The sequence below is a fragment of the Petaurus breviceps genome, unplaced genomic scaffold (genome assembly GCF_028583685.1).
Source record: "Petaurus breviceps papuanus isolate PSGF00001 unplaced genomic scaffold, PetGlider_PUasm1.0 185, whole genome shotgun sequence".
In the NCBI taxonomy this organism is placed as follows: domain Eukaryota; kingdom Metazoa; phylum Chordata; class Mammalia; order Diprotodontia; family Petauridae; genus Petaurus; species Petaurus breviceps.
Genome location: NW_027185797.1, coordinates 24,163,683 through 24,188,042, shown reverse-complemented (window position 1 = coordinate 24,188,042; position 24,360 = coordinate 24,163,683). Strand labels below are relative to the sequence as shown.

The 24,360-nt window shown below is 44.0% G+C and overlaps 1 protein-coding gene across 1 annotated transcript in view; it reads left to right on the top strand.

Moving 5' to 3' along the window:
- The first annotated feature begins 495 nt into the window (after window positions 1-495).
- The window catches only part of TOPAZ1 (testis and ovary specific TOPAZ 1), a 71,097-nt gene continuing 47,232 nt past the window's right edge, over window positions 496-24,360 (top strand). The window contains exons 1-2 of the mRNA XM_069088593.1: window positions 496-582; window positions 2,042-4,430. Coding sequence (XP_068944694.1) covers window positions 567-582; window positions 2,042-4,430 — 2,405 coding nt within the window. The 5' untranslated portion in view covers window positions 496-566. The remainder of the gene's footprint in view (window positions 583-2,041; window positions 4,431-24,360) is intronic.

Sequence of the window (24,360 nt, the reverse complement as noted above, 5' to 3'; positions counted from 1 at the left end):
GGCGCACCACGGGAACCTGCCGGGACGCGTGTTTTCTGCTTGGGGGGCGGCCGTGGGAAAGGGGCGCACGGTCCCAGGCTCGGCTCGGCCGCGCTCTCCGGCCCGCCGACGGCCCCGAGCGCGGCCCAGCTGCTCCCCAGGGCAGCGCCAGCCGGGCCGTGACCAGCCCGCGGGGCTGCACTCCGGGTCTGGTTACACGCGGAGGGCGGGGGGCTTTCAGCCCGTCCGTCCGGGACGCGTCCCCAGGGCGGCTGGAAGCCTTCCAGGTGAGGAGCGCTCCGCAGGGGCCGGGGGCGAGCGAGGGCCGGGGAGCGCGGCACGTGAGAGACGGGGCGGGAGAAGGCCCGACGGGCCGTTGGGGGCACGGCCTGGGCCTGGCCGGAGGGGCCCGATAGGGGGTGGCGGGGCTGCAGGGAGGGGGGGGGGGGGGAGGGCTTTCAGCAGGCATGGAGGGCGGGGCGACGCTGCAGGCGCCCAGCTGAGGCTGCCCCGCGTGACTCTAAGTGGGTCCGTCCTTGGGGCGGGTATGAGAAGCCGGGAGTGGGCACTGAGGAAGCGCCTGCGGGATGGAAGGCTGTCCAGGTGAGTGCGGGCAGAATTCGGGCCGGGGGTCAGCGAGGACCAGGCCACCCAACCTGGTCCGTGGTCCGGAGGAGCCTGGGGCAAAGCGGGCGAGGGCCGAGGCCGGCTGCTTCCGGCCAGCTACCCTCCCCCCCCCCCCCGCTCCCCCCTACCCGGGGTCCAGGCTGGAGGTGGGGGGAGGGGTGAGAAGCCCTCTAGGACTGGCGCAAAGGCTGCTGGGGCCTGGCTTCCCGCGCTAAGCCAGGGGTGTCGCCGAGCGTGTGGTCTCGGGCACACAGGAGGCGCTTAATAAATGCTTGTGGATGGATGCTGGGCCTCAGTTTCCTCCTCTGTCCAAGGAGAGGGGCATGTGGGGTAAGAAATACTGTATCTTCTCGACTGGGACCCCCTCAACAGACCTCCCAGCGCCTCCCGCGCTGGCCTCGCCTTCTCTGGGGGAGCCCCCTGACTGACAGGTCTCTCTCCGCTTCCCCCTCCCGCGCTGGCCTCGCTTTCGCCCAAGAGGTTGCCTCACCCCGCGGGGTTCCGGCCGGGGCTGGAGGCCGACAGGGATGCCGCACGTCACTTCCGCTTTCCGCTGCCACGGCCTCGGGGTGTGAGGCGCGCTAGTGGCGTGCGGCGACGAGCGAGGCTGGCGCGCGGTGGGGGACGGAGCCGGGGTGCACGTCGAGGCGGCGGCGGCGGCGGCTGCTTGGGGGTGGGGCGGGCCATGCCGCGGTTACGGTCGTGGGGTTCGGGGCCCTCGCGGCCCGGCGGCGACGGCGGCGACGGCGGCGGCGGCGGCGACGAGGCGGAGCGGGAGTCGGCGTCGGGCCGCCGCCTGTGCACTCGGGCCTCGGCCTCAGCAGCGGGGCCCGGCCCAGAGCCCTCCTCAGTCAAGCGGAGGCGGCGGCGACGCCGGCGACGGGCCCGGGAGGCCGTGGCGGCGGCGGCCGAAGCCGAGGAGGAGGCGCCGCAGCGGAAGCGCGGCCGCAGGCCCGGGGCCCGGGAGGTCCCGGAGGCCTCGGAGCAGCAGCCGGGGCGGGGGCCGGGCCGCAGGCGGAGGGGGGCGGCCGCCGCCCCTCCCGCGGGGCCCCGCGGAGCCCGGAGCGAGGCCTCGGGCAAGGAGAGGAAGCGGCGCCGCCGCTGGAGCCGCAGCCTGAGCCTGGGCCGCGGCGGGCCCTCGGAGCAGCCGCCGGTGTTGGGCCCCGACCGGGTGGGGGCCCACGCCGCCCTGGGAACGGTGGCCGGCCCCGAGCCAGAACCGAAGGAGAAAGGTGGGACCTTGGGCGCGGGCCGGGGAGGGGGCGCGGCGCGGCGCAGAGGAGGAAGCTGAGGCCGGGGCGGGCTGCGGGCCGCGGGCCGGGGCCTCCCTGAGCCCCGCTCTTAGTGGAAGCCGTCACACGGCCCTCGTCCTTAAGGTGGACACGAGCCTTTGCTTTGGCGCCGCCTGAAACGCTGGTTTTTGTCTTTCCTTTAGCAAAGAGAAAAGCCCAGGAAGGGTCGAGTGGGAGAGATGGGCCCCTGCCGGCGACCCGGGACTGCGGCCTGACGGCATCCTTGGCCAGCCCGCAGCCGTTCCAGACCCAGGAGCCCAGGGCGCCTAAGGGCGTGCCTCCGATGCCGGCTGGCCGGGAAGACTTGGCCCCCGACAGCAAGAGGAAGATTAGGATCACCAAACCCCGAGTGGCCCAAGCCAGGGACGGCCAGAGTGGTCCGGGGGAGGGCCCGGCCCGGGAGAGGGCCCCCGCAGTGATTCCAGGTGACTGTACTTGCCAACCCTTCTTTAAGGATTCCAGGGATGAAAGAAAGCCTGCTTTCACAAGTGGTGAGCATGTGCGTGTAGCAGAAATGGCCTCCAAAATAAAGAGAGAGAATGTGGAGACAGGTGACAGGAATGGTGCCCCTCCACTTCTAGGTGAAGAAAAGACTGCAGGAGGGAAAAAAGTGTTGCTAGAAGGGAACAAAGGATTAGACCATAATAGAAATAATGGTTTATTTTCATGCTTTCAAAATACAAAATACAAGCACTCCAAAGAAGTAAAAAGAGGAGTTGGGAGAAAACCCCGGAAAAGGATGAGATTGTCTGAAAAAATGGATGAAACTGTCACTGAGAGAAGTTTCCCAAATGTGGATAACAAATCAGATGAATTACTGTTGCAAGCAAAGCAAATGTTCGCAGAGAACAAAGACACTTTAGAGTTTAAAACAAATTCAGTTTTTGTAAGAAAGGATAATTCTCTTAGTCCTCAGGAACTCACTGAAGAGAAGAATCACAAGAAGATGAGTGCAAGGCAGCATGCAAATAATGCATTTGAGAAAACATTTGAACCCTGTGGTAGAAAAGAAAAAAATAAGACTATTCTAGAGCTCTTTGACCATAAAAGCACAAAACCAGATCAGTATTTTAAGTTTGTGAAAAGCCCTGTAGTGAAACTATCTCGAGATATATTTGATATTCCAGATTACCATCGAATTGAAAAGAAAGCTTCAGAAAACCTCAGTGAAATTGAGGAATTAAAATTAAGCTGTAGAAGAACAGTTCCAATGACTGGTAAAAGAATTTGGCCTTGTTATTCGTGTGCTAGGACATCTGTTTGGTCTCACAAAAAAGGTATCTTAATTGAAGCAAATGCCTTTTCTTCTGGGTCGCAAGAAAGTTTATGTCAAGGTAATTCTGATAGTCTGCTTCTAAGGAATGAATTCTTAGCTGGTAACTCCAAATTAACATTACAGAGTTTTGTTACAGAAGCGAAGAAAGTATCTTCAGGTAAAGAAAAAGGGGACATAAAAGCAAGATTTTTGTCTTCTGTCACTACACTGTCATCTCCTTTAATGGATATAGAGGAGCATATAAACAGCAGTAACAAAAAAGGGAAGTCAGAAGATCTGAGTAGAATTGAATCAGAGGTGATTTCTAATTGCAGTGGAAATTCTCATTTAACTAATATGACCCCACACTTGACAGTGAATCCAAGAAAAGATAAAGGAATTTCAGCAAAACTTAACCTGTCTACTTCTCACAGTAGTCAGGATGTCAACAATGGTACAGGCAAAATTTTGAGCAGGAAAGCAGCTCTTGCCCAGCAGACACTTGCAGTGCCAAATTTAGTGAAAATGCTGAACGCTGGGCAGCTGACAAACTTTAAAATTCCTTTACTCAAGAAGAATACAGAATCCAAAAAGGAGGTAAACATTAAATCGGAGAAGGAAGCCTATAGTCCCCTAGAGCTCCTGGACAATTTCTCTACAACAGAGATTAGGCAGAATCGGATGAAAGAGTTTGACAGTACAGTAAATCCAAATCCAAAGACTCTGTGCATCCCGGCCAGTGTCCCGCTAATACAAGCCAATCCTGATGAGATCTACAGTAAAAATTCTAGTGCTGTTTCTCAGAGCTTGAAACACCCTAGAACCAACCCACCTGAACAGCTACCTGAGGTTGTCACAGCAACTGCCCCTCCTACTCCTACCTGTGAAAAGAATGGCCTTTCTTCTGATTCTGGATATACAAAGAAAAGCCCTACCTGCTCACCTTCCAGGGAACCTCACCTCTTTGATTCTTTTATTTCATCTGGTGATGAAGAATCTAGAAAAAGCTTTGCAGAAATTAAAGTTGCATTTCCAGATATACTTAAAGCTTATGAAGATGATGTCCTTTTAATTGATGTAATCCAGGATGACCCAGACCTCTTTGGAGTTGAAGGGGAACCTTCAGTTACTTCAGATGATGCTTTTAAAAACCAGGAGCTTAATGGTACTGAAGACTGCCAAGAAATCAATTCAAAGCCTATGAAACTGCCGGAGAAAAGAGAGCCAAGCAGTGACTCTAGGTATGCCTGCCAGGAAGCCTGCCAGCGTGTAAAGAGGTACCTTTTTAGATGCAAAATAATGCAGAAGTTCAGGCTTGGGGTTTTGTTGTTTTTTTTTTTTTTACTGTTTTAGGTTATGCTAATGTATTTTCAGTTACCTGGGTGGTATGTCGATTCCCCCCCCCCCAGACTTTTAATATAATTTCAGATCACAGTACTAAGACTAGGAAATAACTGATAAAAAACAAAGTGGAAGTAAAGATTTATCTAAATCTTAGATATCAGGTTAAGTAAAAGTATCAATTATACATATATTTTTAAACCATTTTTTTCACGTAGCTGCTGCATTTGGAGAAGTTGTACATATCAATAGTGAATATTAAAATTGCTTATGTAGTTAATGGAAAAATATACTAAGCACTAGTAGCAAATAGGGTTTCCAGTATACTTTAAATTCCTTTCCTGTTTTTTGCTCTCTGGATTAATACATTTCCTTTCCCTGAAAGATGCTTTTTCCTTGACACTTGAAAAGCCTTGTGTTAAGGGGGAGGTTCCTTCTCCCATTTTGCTTTAATCCTTTAAGTGAATTGAACTTAATATTCTGTATTTAATATAGATAAAAGTATAAAGAAAAGTGTGGAGTTGTGTTATAGACTTTATCTAGAATTTGAAGCTTGCAGTTACTGTAATGGATTATTTCTCTTTACTCACTGTCCCATATGAGATTTCCTAGGAGACCAAATTTAATAAATATTGCACTTTAAACATAATTATAGACAACTTTCTTATTTTCTAAATAATGTTGACATCATTAAGCCTAACACATGGTAGTAAGTAGACACAAAGAAATGTTGTTAGCTACGAAAATCTCATTCTTTCTTAACCAGATACTGACTGAGGTAGTTCTCTGGCTTAAAGTTCAGGTTGGAAAACAGCACCTAGATGCCTAGCACAGTTCTCACTAAGTATGTGTACTTAATAGATATTTGAATTGCATTGAAAACTGCAGGTACTGTACAATCCTAATCTTTAAGGTTTAAGCAGATTTTTTTAGTCATTACTGCATTCTAATGTGATGTCATCATAAGATCATAGAGTTAGAAAGGACCTGATCTAACCTCTTTATTTTAGGGACTGAGAGGTTGATTTGCCCAGTCACATGGAGGAAGTAGGAAGGCCAAGATTTGAAGGCACATCTTTCCCGACTTAAGTGCTTTTTTACACTAACTAGCCCATTTTGCCTTAGTTCTCAAGGGGCCGTGAGCATAGTGAATTTGAAGACAGTTTTGAGTGAACTGTTCTCTGTTAATGTTGTGGTGCAAAATATGGAAATAATCACGTTGACTGGCCTCTCTGCATTTTACTTCAGTACCTCATGGTGCCTTATGAGAATTCTCCTAAGTTGGACTGGTGTGCCACCCCCCCCCCTTAAAAAACACCTGGTTGTTCACCTGTATTATAATAGGGAAAATGTTTTTTTCTGTATGTCAGAAGGTTAAATTATTTCAGTGGTATTTTCTGACGGTAATCACAAAACAAAATTCCATACATTCAGATGTATTTCCCTATTTCTTACATAGTTTTCAAGCTGGGTAATAAATACCTATATCTGCAATTTTTGGTGATTGAGAAACTGGAGTTTGAAGCTTTAATTTTGTAGAAGAGAAAAGCATTATTAGCCTCTGTCTTTGCATAAATTACCATTATTGTTCAGTATTTGTATTTGGAGAGTCATGTTATAGGTATAAAACTAGATGTGTGAGCCTAAGTGTGACATTAGCAGAAATGTTGTAACAGAAATACCTTTCATTCTCTTATCATGGAAGCTTGAAGTAGACTTCTAGATGAGGATGATCAGGTTCCCTGATATTCAGATACTTGGCAACATATACAACTTTATATTATGTTTGGTTTTTTTATTGTTCAGCTTTATATTGTCCTTTTTTGTTCTTTAAACAGGTCTTTTATTTCTACATTAGTGGTTTTTCCCAATTGTTTTTCTTAAAAAAAAAAACACCTGATATTTGTAATAACTGCTATGTTCTAGGCTAAAAAAAAACCTGATTTAAGCGATCAAATGTTATGGCTATTTTAGTATTTGCTTAAATATATTTTCTCAGTTTTGTAGATTGCTTTCAGTCTAGCTTTATTTGATATAATTTTAGTTGGTTGTAGGTTGGGCCTTGAGTCAGGAAGAGTTCAAATCCAACCTCAGATACTTGCTAGCTATGTGACCCTGGTTAAGTCACTTAATCCCTTTTGCCACTGTTTTCCCATCTGTAAAATGAGCTGGAGAAGGAAATGGCAAACTACTCCAGTATCTTTGCCAAATGTGGTTGCAAAGAGTTAGACATGCCTGACAAACAGCAATAGTTGGTTGTACCAGAATCTACTTAGGAATACTAACATTTCGTCAAAAATGTGTACTTTGTTTAATACATGTTTTAATGGAAATTTGAAAATATCAAATACTTCAAAGTCATCAAACTGTCCACCTGTTAGATTCTCATTATATTTTACATAGTATTAATTTCAAGACTGTATCGATTTTTATTGTTAATATCTGCCCTTTAAAACTGTTCATCACCATGACCAAATCTGAGACTTTTGTATTACGAGTTAATATTCTTCATCCTCATTACTGTAGTCTGCAGTTTCTTTGCCTTTTTTTTTTAAAGCCCTTTGCTAGCTTTGTTTCATACACGTCATACATGATTTTCTCAAGACTGGATTAATAGCATTAACTAACCTAATATTATATAGATGCTAATTTCCTGATTTTTAGTAAGTGATATACTCACTTTAATTTTGGTCTAAATGAGGGACTAAAGTAGATGACTATCAGGCTTTATCATTTCGTAGTAAAGAAGAGAGATATAAGGGGGAAAATTCAGACAAGAGCTTGCTTGGCTGTAGTGTCAGATTTCATCTGTAAGAGCAGACGTTCCTATTTGTGGCTCAGACAAGCACCTTAGTTCCTTGCTACTTTACACTTATAGACACAGGCAAAGGAGCCCTGTTTTCCTGGCAACAGATAAGAAGGCTCTTGGGACCTAGATTCAAACAGGTTCTGAGGGAGACCGAATCAGAATTTGAGATCTGGAAGAGACCTCAATAGTCATATAATCCAACACGTGACATAACTGATGTGAGTTGTCATCCACCCACTATACAATGCAGCCTATTCAACTTTTGAGAAGCTATAATTGTTGTAACTTCCACACTTTGCTCTTAGTTCTACCTCCTGGGGCCAAACAGAACAAGTCTAATCCCTCTACATAAACAGCCTTTCAGGTACCACATCACCCCATGTCTTCTCCAGACCAACTGATCCTCCTCTGGCATGGTCTCAAAGACCTTTAGCATCCTGCTTTGTAATCCCATCCCAGGGGTGTTCTTCAGATGTGGTGCCCAGAGCTGAACAGCTAAAGTGAGCCTGAAGGGTGGAGTACAGTGGTGCTGTCACCTCCCTGTTCCTAAAAGCTGCTCTTCATTCAGCCCAAGACCCTATTAACTTTATTGACTGTTTCCCATCACACTACTGTTGCATATTGAGTTTTCAATTCCACAAAAAACTGAAGATCATTTTTAGACCACCCATTGTCCAAAAATACTTCACTCTTCTTATACTTTTGATGTTGATTTTTTTATTCAAATAGGATATTTTGTATTTATCATGTTAGTTGGTTCAGCCCTATGCTCTAGCCTGTCAAAATCTCTCCTCCAGTAGTGTTAGCTATCTCACTCAGCATCATTTATGAAAGTTTAAGCAGCGCAGAAATGAGCACAGATCCTTGGAGGCACTGCACTGGAGGAGACATAGCAAATTAACATAGAGCTATTAACAGTGACTTTGGAGTCTGGCCATCTGACTGGTTCTGAATCCATTGTATCATCTGTCTGATACGCCCCCTTCTCTCCACTGACGCTGCTGCCCCTCTGGCTTAGGCTCTCATCACCTCATCACCATAGTCTATAGCTTTACATCATCTCTACAAGTATAGTGTGAGACCTCTCTCATAACTGGATTATTAGACAGTGGCGTCCCAGCACCATAGTGAAAGAAGTCCTACAAATGCTTTACCCTTCTGAATCAGAGACATCTAGCTAGGCCACATTGGTAATATCAGAATGGGCCTGTTTTTCTTCCTATTAACATTCTTTCCATGCAGGCATGTGTGCTACTCTTCTTATAAGGAGGAGAGTACTTTTTGCTGCCAGAAATTCAGACATCTGCTTTGAAAGTAATGACACTTGGGTAGGACAAGATATAATATAGTGTGTGCTATGTCTGTGTATATAATAGTAAGGTGTACCACACACTACATGGTGTGATTTTGGATTGAGAAAATTTTTCAGCCTACCAAAGTATCCTCTAGAGTTTGCATTGACCTTACTCTAGATGTCCGCCTTGACCATCTTTCCCCAGAAATATGGCAGATACTAATCACACAGTCTGAATTGAAAGGGGATTTTTTCCAACTGATTGAATACCTGATAAAGAATCTCTTACATATAGATTTTTTATGGAACACCTCCAGTGAGGAGGAATTCTCTAGTACTTTGGAAAGCTCATCTCACTTTTGAATAGTTGTGATTGTTGCGAAGCTTTTCTTTACTTCAGGGATGATTTTTGTCCATTATTCCTAATTCTACAGTTGGGGTTAAGGGAAACAAACCTTGTTTTTTCTCCCACAAGACAATCTTCCAAATCTTGAAGGTGAATTATCCTGTGTTTTCTCTTTTCCCTCTCCCAGTCCCATTTTTTTCCCTAGGCTAAACATCCCAAGTTCTTTCAACCAATTCTTCTGAGAATGAATTTGAGAGCTTTCACAATCCTGGTTGCCCTCCCCTACTTAATCACTGCCCTTCCTAAAATATGCTGTAAACTAGATGCAGGATTCTAGTTTGCTAAATTCTAGTTAAATTATATCTGCAACATTCTACTAATCTTCATTTAGTAACTCCCCCCCCCCAAAAAAAAAAAAGGAAATTGGTATAGTTTCACAGGAAGTATTGCAGCATCCATCATATGTACCCTTCTCTGCTGGTACTGCCCCTACTAGATTACAGGCCCACCATGAATCTACCTATCTCAAGTCTCTCCCTACTACAACGCACCTCTGTTCAGCCACTGTAGTGGTCTTCCTAAGGCACAGGTCTGACCAGATCACCCATCAACACCCCCCATTCACAACTCTCTTATCCTACATATTTAATAAGTTGCCAAGTCCTGACAATTCTGCCTCTACACATCTGTCTCCCTCCCTCACAGACTTCTACAATCCTAGTTCAGGACCTCTTGACTGGACTTGCCTCCCAATTGGTGTCCCTGCCAGTCTATTTCTCCAGTCCATCTTCCACACAGCAGCAAAAGTGATTTTTCCTGAAGCACAGATCTGACCAGGTCACTCCTTAGCTCAAGCTCCAGTGGCTCCTTTCTTTCCTCTAGGATCAAATACTACAGTCTCCTTTATTTGGCATTTAAAGCGCTTTACGACCTGGGACTGACCCACTTTTTGAGGCTTATTTCTCATTACTTTTCTTTGGTCCTCAGTAGTTCGGCCAGATGGCCTTTTCACATAGCACTCCCTCTCCCACCCCACCCCCAACCCTTGGGGACACACCCTTGCCCTCTTCTTCAAAGCTCATCTCAAGCTTGGAGAAAATTGGTTTCCTTCTTGCCCAGACACAGTCAGGCAAGGGTCATGAGAATGAGGATGTGGGTTTTATTTCTGTAGCTCCTAAGTGCTTTAGGATAGAACTATGAAATAATTAGGTCATCAGCTGTCATAAATAAAGGAGATTGAACAAATATTACTGCTCCTTTGATATAGAGAGGGACCAGGGACAAATTAAGATGATGTGTCTGAGGTCTTAAGAGGTAAGTGAAGACAGAGAGACTTGGATAATATTTGATCCTTTATTTTGAGGATCTTGTTTTTTCAAAGTTAAACTCATACTTGGGGAAAGGGAAGGGAAGTGTTTATGAAATGCCTACTATATATGCCAAGCCTTGTACTAAGCATTTTACAGATTTTTTTTCTCATTTCATCTTTCTAGTAACCCTACGAAGTAGGTGCTATTATCACCCCCATTTTAAAGTTGAGGAAACTGAGGCAGAGTAAAGTGACTTGCCCAGGGTCACACAGTACCAGTCTGAGGCCAGATTTAAACTTGGGTCTTGCTGCCTTCAGGCAGCTAAATTTTTTTACCCTCATTTTGTATGTAGGCAGTGGGGAATGAAACTGGAGAAGTAGGCTGGGGGCAGATAATAGAGGCTTGCTTTTAACTACCTAGCTAAGGGCTTTGGAACTTACTGTGTTAGCAGTGGGAAGCTCTGGAAGAGTTTTGAGCAAGGGAATGCCATGGTCAGAACTGATCTGAAGCTCAGCATATGAGTTGGTTTGAAGAAGGGAGACTGAAGGCAGTTGAGTTCCAAAGGATGTTGCAGTGACCCATGGCCAGAGGTAATTAGGGCCTGTAAAATGGAAAAGGAGAGGAAAGCAGAAAAGCATTGGTAGGGTGGCCAACCCAGGATTCGAATGGGAATTGTTTCTATAGACAACCTGCCCAAATATAAGAGTAAGACAGTCCTGATAGGGAGATGCACCTTTCTGAAAGGGGATGAGCCATTGCCACCTCATGGGGGGGGGGTAAGATTAGCGGTAAGGAGGGTGGGAAGGAAGTACATGTGGCTGTGTGCTAACCAGTAATGCACAGGACTAGGGGATCAGATCAGAAGACAGGCTGCCCTCTAGCTGCCGCCTCCATGCCACTTCTCCCAACCAAGAATACCAGCAACACTGGAAACTACAGGGTCCCTAGAACTGAGTCAGCACTAAAAGAGTAGAGGTTAAGAGGCAGGCCATTCCAGGCTTGGGGAACAGCCAGTGCAAAGGTACACAGGTGGGAGATGGAGTAGCATATGTTAAGAACAGCAATAAGGCTGAACCAGAGGGTTCATGGAGGGGAATAAAATAGAAGTACAGAGTACTGAAATGGTGAGAAGGGGCAAAGTTCTGAAGAGCTATCAGTGCCAGAGGACTTCATCTAGGTAACCATGAGAATTTACTGAATGATTCTGTGTGTGAATGAGTGAAACACAGTCTGACCTACACTTTAGGAAAACCACTTTGACAGCAGAGCAGAGGCTGGCCTGGAGGCAGGAGAGACCCATTAGAAGGCTCTTTCAGTAGTTGCTAGAAGAGCTTATGGGGCTCTGAATGAGGGTGAGGGAGGTGAATGGAAATTAGGGGCCATATGCTAGTTCTGTTGTAACTGGTTGTATGTGTAAAATGAGTGAAAGCAAGGAGCTGAGAATGACACCAACATTGTGGGCCTGGGTGACTGGAGAGGTGCTAGAACCCTCAACAGAGATGAAAAACCAATGCTCCAGGACCCACAGCAGTCAATGAGGAAGCGCCCTTCACTGGACATTGTCAGAAACATGAACTAAGAGCCAGGCCCTGATGGTCTAGAAGGAGGCAAAAGACAAACCCAAAAGAACTCGAGTGAGAATTGTAATTAGTGCCTGCAAGAAAACTAAGTGGTTCTGTTTGAGGTATGGAGGACTAATTGGAGGGAGCAACTGAGCTGGGGCTTAAAAGAAAACAGACTGAGGATGTTGGGGGGAAATGCTCCAGGCATGGAGGATAGTGTGCAAAGGTACAGAGAGAGGAAAAGAGTGAGGCATGATTAGACATCAGCAAGTAGCTGGTTTTGTCTGGAGCAGAAAGTGAGTACAGCTTTATAATTGGGAGCCCTAGGACTCTCTAGCATATAGTTTAAAAATGTAGTTATCAGTTTAGTGTCATCTACAAAGATGGCAACAGTTGGGAAGGACTTGGCTCACAAGGAGAGAAGAATGTGAGGAAGAGGCCAGGTGAGGTTTGAGTGTATTTGTAGGAAGGTGGAAAGGAGGCAGAGGGCAGAGAGGGAGTGTAGATTTATTTGGGGCTTTGTCTCTTCTTAACCTGGATACATATTTTTTTTTAAAAAAAAACCTCTCTCCTTATGGAAAACTTTGGGGAGAACCCAGACGAGAAACCCGTGGTATCAGCAGGCGTTGGATGGGTTGAGGCTTGTTCATCGCAGGGGTTCCCACATCAGCGAGGTCCTGGAGCCGTTGGAGCAGCTACAGAATCACGGCTCCAGAAAACTCACTGCCAAGGGATGGCTTCAGAGACATTGTGCTGATATCAAGATGGGAAGAAAGCCACCATCGTTTTAAACTGTAAATATGGCATCTGAGAACAGACCGTTGGGCTTGGGGCTTAACTCCATCTCTGGGCTTGTCTCAACGTTCAGGTGGGTTGTGAGAGCTCCTTTGCTTTGCTTATGCTTCTTCGGCTACAGAGCCAGATTACATCGATTTTTATTGTTTATGAGAGTGCAAGTCATGTTCTTCTAGTCCATCAGATGTTTACTGATCTATGGAAAACCACATTCTGTCTCCTACCTTTTGATGATATAACAGTATGTGCTATGATTGTATGAAAAATATGCTCTTTGCAGTGCATGACCAATGATTATTTAATACTAGTCTTGACAGTAAGGAAAAGTTGATGGTTTTGTTGTTGAGTGTCTTCATAGGAAAAATCTTCTTGGATTTTACGTAGCCAGCTGGTGGTCAGCTCAGACTGAACTTCCCCAAGCCATTCATCCTGTCACTACATTATTTTCCATTTACACAGACTCAAACCCTAAGGCCCTCCTTCAAGCAATCAGTCAGTCAGTAAAGATTGTCGTTGGGTTCTCTCCATTGGCATGGATACTGGCATGGTTGGCCATTTCCTTCTCCAGCTTATTGCACAGATGAAGAAGCTCAGGCAGACAGACTGTACACAACCAGTAAGTGTCTGAGGCCACAGGCCCAGCACTCCAGCCACTGTGCCCCCTCTGCTGGGTGCAGGGCTAAGCCCTGGAACCCTGAAGCTCTGGCTTCAAACCCTGGCTCTTCGGTCTGTTCTCTGGCACTCTTCATCTGTCTCCACCTTTCTAGACCCATTTCCTCATTGTTTACGTGTTCTGTAAAATCCCTTCTAGCTACATTGTGATCCCTGTGCTCGCCCATAGGGATTGAACCCTATCCAATCATCAGTCCCATCAAATTTTTTTTCCCTGTAATTTCTATACTGGTCTTTCCTCTCTATTCTTGCTTACTTAGTCTTATCACCTCACACTCAGATTACTCTAGACTCCTTGACTCTAATACACCTAGCATATTAAACATTTTCAATGTTATTTCCATCAAAGTCCTTCAGGGGCGTTCCATAGAAAACCACAGTAGGAAGAGATCTGCTGCCTTGGATTCTGCTGTGGGTTTTCACATCTAGATTTGTCCCACATTCCCCAGGCCTTCTTATCTTCTAGAGCTGTTATCCCTACTAGGGACATGGGCCCGTCATCTTGGTGGGTAGTGTTTGGCCTGGGTTTTAGGAAGACTTTAACAAAGCCCTTTCATCAGACACAGTATATGCATTTTATAGCTGAGAGCCCTGGCACTCAGAAAGATGAAGTAACTTAACCTCACCCAGGTCACAGCTGTTGAGGCTGAGCTTACTCTTAATGAACAAGTTAACCCAGCACCTTGTAGAGTCCGCTTGGGTTACACCAGCATCTTTCAGTGGCCATAGATTTCCTCTCTTTATTCATTAGAACCCAAGCTCTGCTGGTTTAACTCTGCTATAACTTTACGTCTTCAGCTTTGTTGATTTATAGAGCAGAAAAGACTATCCTGAATTTAATGAATGGTGACATTTTCCCCGGGGTCTGGCCCCTATGTCTGACACTCCAGGCACTTGCTGTTTCCCTTTCCCCTGCCCCTCCTCCTTCACTACCTGCTGTTTTGCTCACTACTGTGTGGTCAGGCATGTTTGTTTCTTTTGCTGTGACTTTGCTCAGATTCTGACCTGGAATGCCCTCCCATTCTTTTCACTTTCTCAAGTCTACTCCAGCTCTAGTCTTTCATAGAAAACCTTCTGATTATTCTAGCTTTCATTGCTTTGAGCTCCTAAAGTGCTTCTGTTTTACTTCACTCGGTTTAACATTTAAAACATTGTGCTCAGGTTGCCACTTCTGCCTTAGTCATAGCCTTCCAGTAAGATTATAGATTCTTTGAGGGCAGGTAGGGTGCTTTATGCTTTTCTAACCTTTATAGTCTATACAGTGGCAGTGCACATGACTTGGAACAAAGTAAAATTATTAAATTTATTGACATATAATAAACCTTTTGTTTTTTTATAGTCCATAGGTTTGCGTTGGTGTTTAAACCTGATACTCAATGAGTATGCATCTCCCTATCTTAGAAAAATTTCTTAACCTTTTATTGACATGTGACATGGTATAAGGTGATATTGCTGTATTCTGTCTCCATTTGAAAATTTCTCAAATTCTCAAACAATTCTGCTTCCCAGTATATCAATATTTATCAGAATTCATCATCTCAATAGGAATAAGATTTCTAGACCCACTAAAAGTTAAAAATCTCCAAGACATTGGGAATGGTGGTAGATGATTTAGCAATCTAATGAAGTATTTTGATCTTATAGGTTGACCCACCTGGATTTCTAACATATTTTGGTTATAACCTTAAATAAAAACGTTAATTTTATCAGTTAAAATTTTTCTTTTTCCTAACTTCAGTACTCCAGTCTTTGTGTTGTCTTGCCCAAGACAAAGGTTTTTTCAATACCAAATTTAGTAGCTGTTTGGTTTTTTTCCCCCACTTGTTTTCCTGCTATTCTTCTAACCCTAAAAAGTCTACACTGTGCTGCAAAGGAGTGAACTCCTCTAGCTAGAAGATTCCTCTGAACATAATTAAGCAATTTCATAGTAATAGGTGGTCAGTTCTTGGTGTTTCTGTTTTCAACCACACTGGGCACCTAAGTGTAATTTGATCTCATTTCATTGTGGGCTTGACTAAACCTTGAAACACTTGGCTTCCCCACACCAGCAGCTGCTTCAGGATCTCTGATAGTCCTTGGCCTTGGCCCTTTAAGGAATACAACTTTGGCCCTTGGAGTGATTGCCCTTGTTACACAAAGTATTAAAATGAGAACGATGAAACCCCCTAATACAGAATCCTGCACACATCTGACTTAGATTTAACCAAAGGTGGGGAGATAAGCCCAATCCTGCTTGATCTTGTTGAGGTCCAACATTCTGAGTTAGCCTAGTTTCATTAGAAGCATGCGCGACCATTGCTTTCTCAAAATGAAACCGCGAGAATCTTTGCTCCCCTCCCCAAGTAGTGTGCGCACTATTGTAGCTCAGTGCAAGGAATAACTGGCTTATATAGTACTTTAAAAATTTTTAAACTTCTTTACATCCATTATCTCATTTGAGCTTTGCAGCACTCCTGAGAGTTAGGTTGGTTATGACAGGAATTAACTCTATTTTACAGGTGAAGAAACAGATAAATTATTCTTGGAGTGTGAAGTATTTCTTATAAAGATAGCTCTTTAAATTGTCTGACTGAATAACTTTCCATGATGACTTGCCATTAATTAAACTGGGCAGTCATTCTTATAAGATTGTTTTTCTTACATGTAATCATCACTTAAGACTATTATGCACTTGAGGGAATAGTTTTGAGATTTAACAAGTGAAAAAAGTATGATTCGATCTATACTTGGAGTTCATCAATTCTCTCTGGAGGTGTTTTTCCCTAGTTCTTTTCTTCTTTCACTTCTCTGTAGCTTTTTTATAGCCCTTTGTTCTGTGAATACTCTATTCCCTTTGTTTTCAGTGTCTCTTTCTGGCCGCTGTTTGGTCACAGATTATCATTTGTTTCCTGTCCCTCCACTTGTGGTTACTATCCAGATCCTTGGTGATCAGATCTCATGGACTTTCAGAATTTTCTTTATTTCTATGTAAATGATTGCTAAATCTCTATATCTAGCCAGAATCTCTCTCACAATCCCCAGTTCTGTATACCATCCCCCTGTGGAATATCACCACTTGAATGTCCCGTTGGCATTCCAGACTCAGCAAACACACATACCACCATCCTTTTGTCACCCAGCTTCTATCTCTCCAGTGCCCTGAAGGTCATCTTCTGTCTATGTTGAATTTCATGGGCACTAAGAGGGCTAAAATTGTCCGTCATTATTTTCCATTCTTGGTATAAGACAGTTTTCCCCCCCTTTTTTGGTTATTCACTTCGTCAAGATCTTTTATGATGAGCAAATATTAGAAACATTCCAAAGTACCCACTGGGCCCCAGGACTTTGATCCTTCAGAAGAGTGGTAGTGTCATTCCAGGGTACTACCACCAAGAGAATGGATTACAGATCTCCTTGTTTTATCGTTTATTCGATGTTAGTAACCAAAGGGTTGGTGAAGAAAGTTCTCTCTCTGGTTATTTGTATCAGAGAATTCTCTCTTGAATCCTCAGGCTCTTCTTGTTGCTGATTGTGTCCAGGCAGGCCCTAGCCTTGGATCACTCTCACCATTCATCATGGCCTTCATGTCTACACAGGTGCTGCTGAATGAAGTGCACTACAGATTTGTTTCACAACCTCAATGGGCCCTCACTGCTTTGGGGCAATTCTAGTGTTCTTCCTTTACCACCTCCCTGTTCCACTCTCCAGAGATGCTCATCCCCTTTCAGACCTCCCATGGCTGGTACTGTTCAACCCCCTCCCTGCCTACCACCAAGCTGAGAACCTTGCCTCATATTATACTGGAAAAAAGGAGGACATTTACCATGATCTCTCTGTTCCCTTTTCCTCATCTACTGTCACTCAGGTGCTTTCTTGCCACTTTCTTCTCTTTCACTCCTGTCTCACATGATGAAGTGGCCAGCTCTCTGCATTTCTTCTGGCTGTTCCCCATGCCTAGAATGCTCTTCATCCTCTGTGACAACTACTAACCTCCCTGGCTTCCTTTAAATTTCACATTTAAATTTGAATTGAATTAAATAAAATATAAATAATATAAATAAAATTCAATTTTAAAATCCACCTTCTATGAGGAGCCTTCCTTTATCCTCAGTTCCAGTGCTTTCCTGTTCATTATTTCCCGTTTTTCCTGTATATAGCTTGCTTCTGCTTTATATACATTATATAGAAATATACATTTGTGATGGGCGGAGTCAAGATGGTGGAGTAGAAACAAAACCTCCATGCGGCTCCAGCTTCCACCTTGCCCAATTCATGTAAAAGGGGACCCTGAACAAACTGTGGAGCTACAGAACCCACAAAATGACACAGAGAAGCTAACCTCCCACTGAGGGCAGGCCAGCAGGAATCGGCCAGCACAGTGCTCTGGGTGCCCAGCCCAGCCCCACAGAGAGGCTTTAGCCCCAGGATGGGCCTGACCAGCCACTGGCTAGAGGGACTTCAGATCACCAACAGCTGTGGCCGTTTCCAGATTTATCAACACATAGATGCTAAGGACAAAGTGAGAAGTCCGTGCAGTGTGGACTTTGGGACCAGTAGTTGGGAGAGCCTTGCCAGGGCCACATTGCAGCTTCAGCTCCTGGCCTACAGACTGTAGGGGGACCAAGCAACCAGTCTGAGGGGTGATCACTCTTGCTTTAACCTGCTTGGATCTGGATTGCAGTCTAGAATGGAGGTCCTGGGGTGTGTGTGACCAGCTTGCCAGAGTGTGTGGAGGCTTCAGAGAGGGCACCCAACTAATACCTCTGGCAGCTGAGAAAACCCTGGCATTTGGGATAGAAGCTCCCCTGTCTGGTGGCAGAGTCCTTCTGTGTCAAAAAGCCCAGTGGTCAAGTGACTGAGGGGCATCATGACCAGGCAAAGGAAGCAAAACAAACAGAAGAATCCAATATTAGACTCCTGTTTTGGGGATCAAAAGGATCAAAGCATGGAACAGAAGGAAGACAGGGAAGTCAGAACTCTTGCACCAAAAGCTTCAAAGGAAAATACAAGCTGGATACAGGCCATAGAGGACCTTAAGAAGCAGATAAGAGAAGTGGAAGAAAAATTGGGAAGAGAAATGAGAACGATGCAAGAAAATTACTAAATCAGAGTCAACAGCCTGACTGAGGAATGGCAAAAGAGGCTCAAAAAGGCAATGAGGAGAGGAATGCCTTAAAAAGCCAAATTTGCCAGATGGAAAAAAGAATCTCAAAAGCCCACTGAGGAGAATCATTGCCTCAGATTTAGAATGGAGCAAAGGGAAGCTAGTGCCATTAAGAGAAATCAAGATGCTGTTAAACAGATCCAAACAAATGAAAGAATAGAAGGCAATGTGAAATATCTCATGGGAAAAACCACTGACCTGTAAAATAGATCCAGGAGAGATAATTTAAAAATCATTGGACTACCTGAAAGCCACATTCAAAGAAAGAACCTAGAAATCATCCTCCAAGAAATTCTCAAGGAAAATTGCCATGATGGTTTAGAACCAGAAGGCAAAATAGAGGTTGAAAGAATCCACCCATCACCTCCTAAAAAAGATCCCCAAAAGAAAACTCCTAGGAATATTATAGGCAGGTTCCAGAATTCCCAGATCAAGGAAAATATATTACAAGCAGCCAGGAAGAAACAATTTGAATATTGTGGAAATACAATCAGGATAACACAGGATCTGGCAGCTTCTGAGGGATCAAAGGGCCTGGAATATGATATTCCGGAGGTCAAGGGAGCTGGGATTAAAACCAAGAATCACCTACCCAGCAAAACTGAGTATCCTATTTCAGGGGAAAATATGGCCTTTCAGGGGAATAGAGGACTTTCAAGCATTCTTGATGAAAAAGCAGAGTTGAATAGAAAATTTGACATCCAGATACAAGAAGCAACAGAAGCATGAGAAGATAAACATGGAAAAGGAATCAGAAGCCATTTATCAAAGTTGCACTATTAACATTCCTACATGGAAAAATGATAATTGATGAAACTTTTCTCAGTATGAAAATAGTTGAAGGGAATAGAAACGTGTGTGTATACACATACACACACATATATATGTATACAAGTATACATAGACAGAGGGCACAGGTCCAATTTAATAGGAAAGGATGATACTTAAAATGTGAAATTAAGAGGTGAGAGGAATATAATGAGAGGAGATGGAGAGAGAGAATGGGGTAAACTCTCATTTAGAAGAGACAAGGAAAAATGGTTACAATGGAGGGGAAGAATAGGAAGGCAAAAGGGAATGGGTCAGCCTTATTCTCACTGAATTTGGCTCAGGGAGGGAATGAAATACACACTAAATAGGGTATCTCACCCTACAGGAGAGTAGGGGGGAAGGGGATGGAAGGGAGGGCAGGCTTGGGGGGAGGGAAGTTGGAAGCACCACTTTTGGAAAGGGACAGGATCAAAGTAGAGAATAGAAAAGTGGGAGGTGGGATAGGAGGGAGGGAAATGTAGTCAGTGTTTTACAATATATCTACTATGTTAAATGTTTTGCACTAGCTACACATGTACAACCTATACTGAACTGCTTATCTCCCCAGTAAGGGTGGGTGACAAGGGAGGAAGGGAATGAATCTGGAATTCTAAGTTTTAAAATTATATGTGTGTGTACATATATATATATATTATTACATATAATAATATATATAATTATATATACTGTTATTAATACTATTTTACGTGTAATTGGGAAATAAGATATACAGGCACTGGAAAAGTCGAAGGGGGTATGGGAGAAGATACAGGAGAGAACAGATTGGAGGAGGGATATCCTGTGGGATTGCTGTTTTGGGGTGGTGGGTAGGGGGAAAATGGGGAGAAAATTTGTAACTCAAAATCTGGTGGAAATGAATGATATAGTTCAGAAGTAAATAACGCATTTGAAAAAGGAAAAAATATATATACATATATATACACATTTGCTTGAATGTATTCTTCCCCATTAGATTATAAGCTCCTTGAGGTTTGGTTTTTTTGGTGTCTCTAGGAGTTAGCACAGTCCCTGGCATATAGTAGACATGTTAATTCTTGTTCTATCTTAACTTTAAATATGCGCAAACCTTTTCTCTCCACCTCAGATTTAAATAAAACTAAGCTTCTTTTACTAATTTGTGTTTTTTTGTTTTGTTTTGTTTCTACAGTTGTTTTTACTTTTAGACAGGTTATTTTTTAATGCTTTTAGAAATTCCAACTTTGGAATAAGCTATAAAACAGTATTTTGAGTTAGCCCTGAAGTTGAGTAGAGAAGATACTTGACCTTCATGAATAGAGCTTTGGTATATGTAATCAATGCATTAGATTTCTTCAGAGCCGTTCTGGGCATGTTATTCCAAGTGTTCTACCATTACTCTTATAATTCTTTCTTAGGGAAACCAGTGAGTTTAATGGCTCTAAATAGGAAAAAAATAACTAACCCTAGAATTTTAAAATCTTTTTTAAGATATGTATGTTTATAGTGCCCTCCCTCTTTTTCCCCTCGACCCAATTTTAAGGTGAGTATAAAGATTTATTTTTCCTTCCTGTAATTGTCCCTTTAGCAGGCTCTCAAGTGTGAAAAGAAGTCCTGAATTTATGAAAGGGTGGTCAGTGTATTTAGTTCAAAAGCTACTCCTTTCTCTTCATTGTATAGTGGTCAGGTCTATAGGTATTAAATTTTATATATGCTGTCAAAAGCAGTTGATGGGTTGTTTTTGCAGAACTGATTTCTGTCTGTTTTTTAAGCCTTTGTTATCTAACAGTAATCTGCTCCTGGATCCACCAGGCTGGCATACTACATTCTCTTCTCTCCCTAAGGGACCCTTCTGTTCTAGAACCCAGATCAGGTTAAATCCTGGGGAATCCTGGCATCTAAAAGAGAAGCCAATCTGGGCACCGCTCTTGACTCCCTAAATATCCATCACCATGCCCTTGTTGTAGTTTACTTATAGTTTGGGTTTTAGGTTTACATCTAAGATTTCTGCAGAAGAACAGAGGGAGGGATTAGGGAAAACGTACTCAGTATACAAAATGGACCAGTATACACAAAAGTGATGCTAAACATAAAAGATTCATGGTACACATTTACAGAATGACAACTAGATTCAGTCATTTAACTTATAATTACTATTACAATCTGTAGGAGGATGTTGCAAACCAAGAATAACCAGACCAGTCCCTTGGTACTTTAGCACAGAAATTATAGTGAAATAAGACTTGTGTTCTTTCAACAGTTAACAAAAGGAGAATTTCTTAGCTATTATAGGGGAAGGATAGTCCACAAAGAGATTCAGTAAGGACAAAACCTTGATTCATCTGTGTGTGCCCAGGATGGTCTACAGTAGCATCAGAAAGGAGCTAGCCCAGCCCATATAGTGGGAGATGGGTAGAGATACCTGCCACAAACTTCCAACAAAATCTTTTCAGAGACCTTCCACTGCTGAAGTGGTGTTAGCTGTTACTGGACGACCACAGCCTTGGAGATTTGAAAAGCCTTGCAGAGGTAGCTCTGAAAGAAGAAAATTAAACCAGAAAAATGGCAAAACCAAAATACAGTAATCAGTGTAACATCCCTGAGAGAGTGACTGAATAAGGGAGAAAAAGACCAGAAATCCCAGCCTGCACCATCCCATTTTGGAAAGATCAAGGCTTGCACCTGAACAGTGTGGCCCAGGTGGTGGTGATGCCAAATCTCTGTGGATCACAGTGTTTCCTCTGATTTAAAGAAGTGAGCAGCAGGAGCTCCGGGGACGTCGTCATTACAGTGCAGAAGACATCTGCCTGCACAGGGCTGGTTACAAGAATTAGCCTCCAAGGGAAGGTTCTTAACCTTTTGTGTATCGTGGACCACTTGGGTCCGATGAAGCCCATGGATCCTTGGCAGAAGAATGTTTTAAAAACATAAAGTAGCTAGTATTACAAAGGAAGCAGTTGTATTGAAATACCGGTTTGTTTGTTTTTTTAAGTTCACAGATACCAGGGTAAGAGCCCCTGCCCACAGCCTTCCCTGGAATCCTGTCCAGGGACCACTGGGTAGCACGTTAAGAGTGTGTCAGTTTAGGCTTGCCTTTGTCACTATCTATGATGGTGCCAATCTGCTGCTGTGATGGGGCCCAGCTTCCATGGGGACTACAGGGGAGCCAGCATTTATGAATTACCTACTGTGAGCCAGGCACTGTGCTAAATGTTTCACAGATATCTCCTGTGATCCTGAACTGAAGCAGAGTTTCAATGACTTGCCCAGGGTGCCAGAGCTCTTAAGTGTGATGCTGGATTTGAACTCTGGCACCCTGACTCCAGGCCCAGCATTTTGCCTGCAACCAGAAAGCAAACCATCTCCCAGTAGCCATTTTTTTGTTTTTGTTTTCCAGGCCCTCTCTGAGAAGGATCTGTCTAGGCACTCTTAGGGTACTGTACTAGCAGTAATAAAGGGACTTTCTGGATTATGCTAAGCAGAGGGTTACACTGGGCCAGCCTCTGTCACTGCCCATGCCCCTGGGAGCTCTGGTGCCATCTTCTGTGATTGGGACCAAGCACTGCCTTCCTTTGCCAAACCTGGCAATCCCCCATCAGCGCTGGGACCTGAGCACTCCTGTTAACCACCACCACCTCCCATGGCGAGAAAGAAAGAAGGAAGGGAAAAAGTATCTGTTATGTGCCAGATGCTATGCTAAGTGCTTTACAAAATACCTCATTTGATCCTCAGGGTACCTCTGGGATTTAGGCACTATTATTATTTTCATTTTACAGCTGGGAAAACTGAGAACAAGCACTGCCACTACCTCCAGATCCCTGGGTACTTTCACTTCTGGGACTTGAGTCCCACCCCTTTTTACTAAGTGACGCAGACTAGGGTATCACTGTCCAGTTGGTCCACCATATTAATGAAGTTAGATATGCTCCCAGTGGCATAGTGACTCAAAAGGGTTTGACCAGCCAGGCCAGAGCTTGGGTCTTTGTTCTGTTGGTAGTCATCATTGCCAGTGCAAAAAAAAATGGTCCTGCTGACTGCTCCCATTGAGGGACTCACATTTTGAAATCTTGGGGCTGTTGCTAAGGCTAGGAATGCCCAGCTCCTTCTCTGCTAAGAGAAAGACGCCAAGCAAAAGCCGACATTCAGCCAGAGACTGAAGAATAAGCCGTGCTTATTCTTTAATTCTTGCAACATTCACTTTGTTTTGTGTTTGTTATCCTTTACATTTACACTGTTAGTTGTTTAGGTTGTTTGCTTGGATTTACTTCCCTCTGTATCAGTTCATGGGTTTCTCCATGTTTCTCAGTATTCAGCTTTCATTGTTTTTCTTAGCACAGTCATCTTCCATAGTTTGTTCTGCCGTTCTTCAGTCCGTGGACATCTGCTGCGTTTGCATCTCTGCCAAGGAGCGGACTAGGATCTCGTAACTTTTCTTTGAGGCCGCACTTGTTCTTAGTGACTTTGCAGCATTCCCTTGTGATTTTTTTGTGGTTCTTTCCACTTACCTTGTTGGGGCCATGTGTGTTTTTTCAGCTGTTTACTTTACTCTGCCTCAGTTTATGTATTTCTTAACATATTTCTCTGTAGTCATCCTATTTGCCATTTGCTCATTCATACTCTGTCTTCTACAGTGGGCCTAGCCATTCCTCAGTCAGTGGGCCTCTTTACTGTAGTTCTTTGCTACCATAAAATGTGCTGTGATAAATATTGTATACGTGAGGACTTTCTGTTAAATTTACAAATAGATTTTGTGATTGATCCCTTTTTTGTATTAATTTCCTATTGTTACATCTCTTTGGGATATCTTGCTTAGTAGTGGAATCTGGGTGTGGACATTTTAGTCACTCTATTTGCATTCTTCCAAATTGCTTTCCAAGGTGGTTGTACCAATTTACAGCTCTGGTAACAATGCGTGAGTTTGCCAGTCTTCTCATAATCTTCCCAGCACTGATAAATAAAAGGAAAAGAGCTAGTTCAGACTGCAGAGCAGGAGGTTATGGTAACCATTCTTCCCACCACAGGGGCTGATATTTAAATCTCATTGGAGCATAAAGCAGTTTGTAGATCTGCTGCTTAGGCTTTTTACATTTTGTCTTTGTTCTGTACTGTCCAATCTCTGGCACATGTCTACTATTAAAACTGCCAGGCT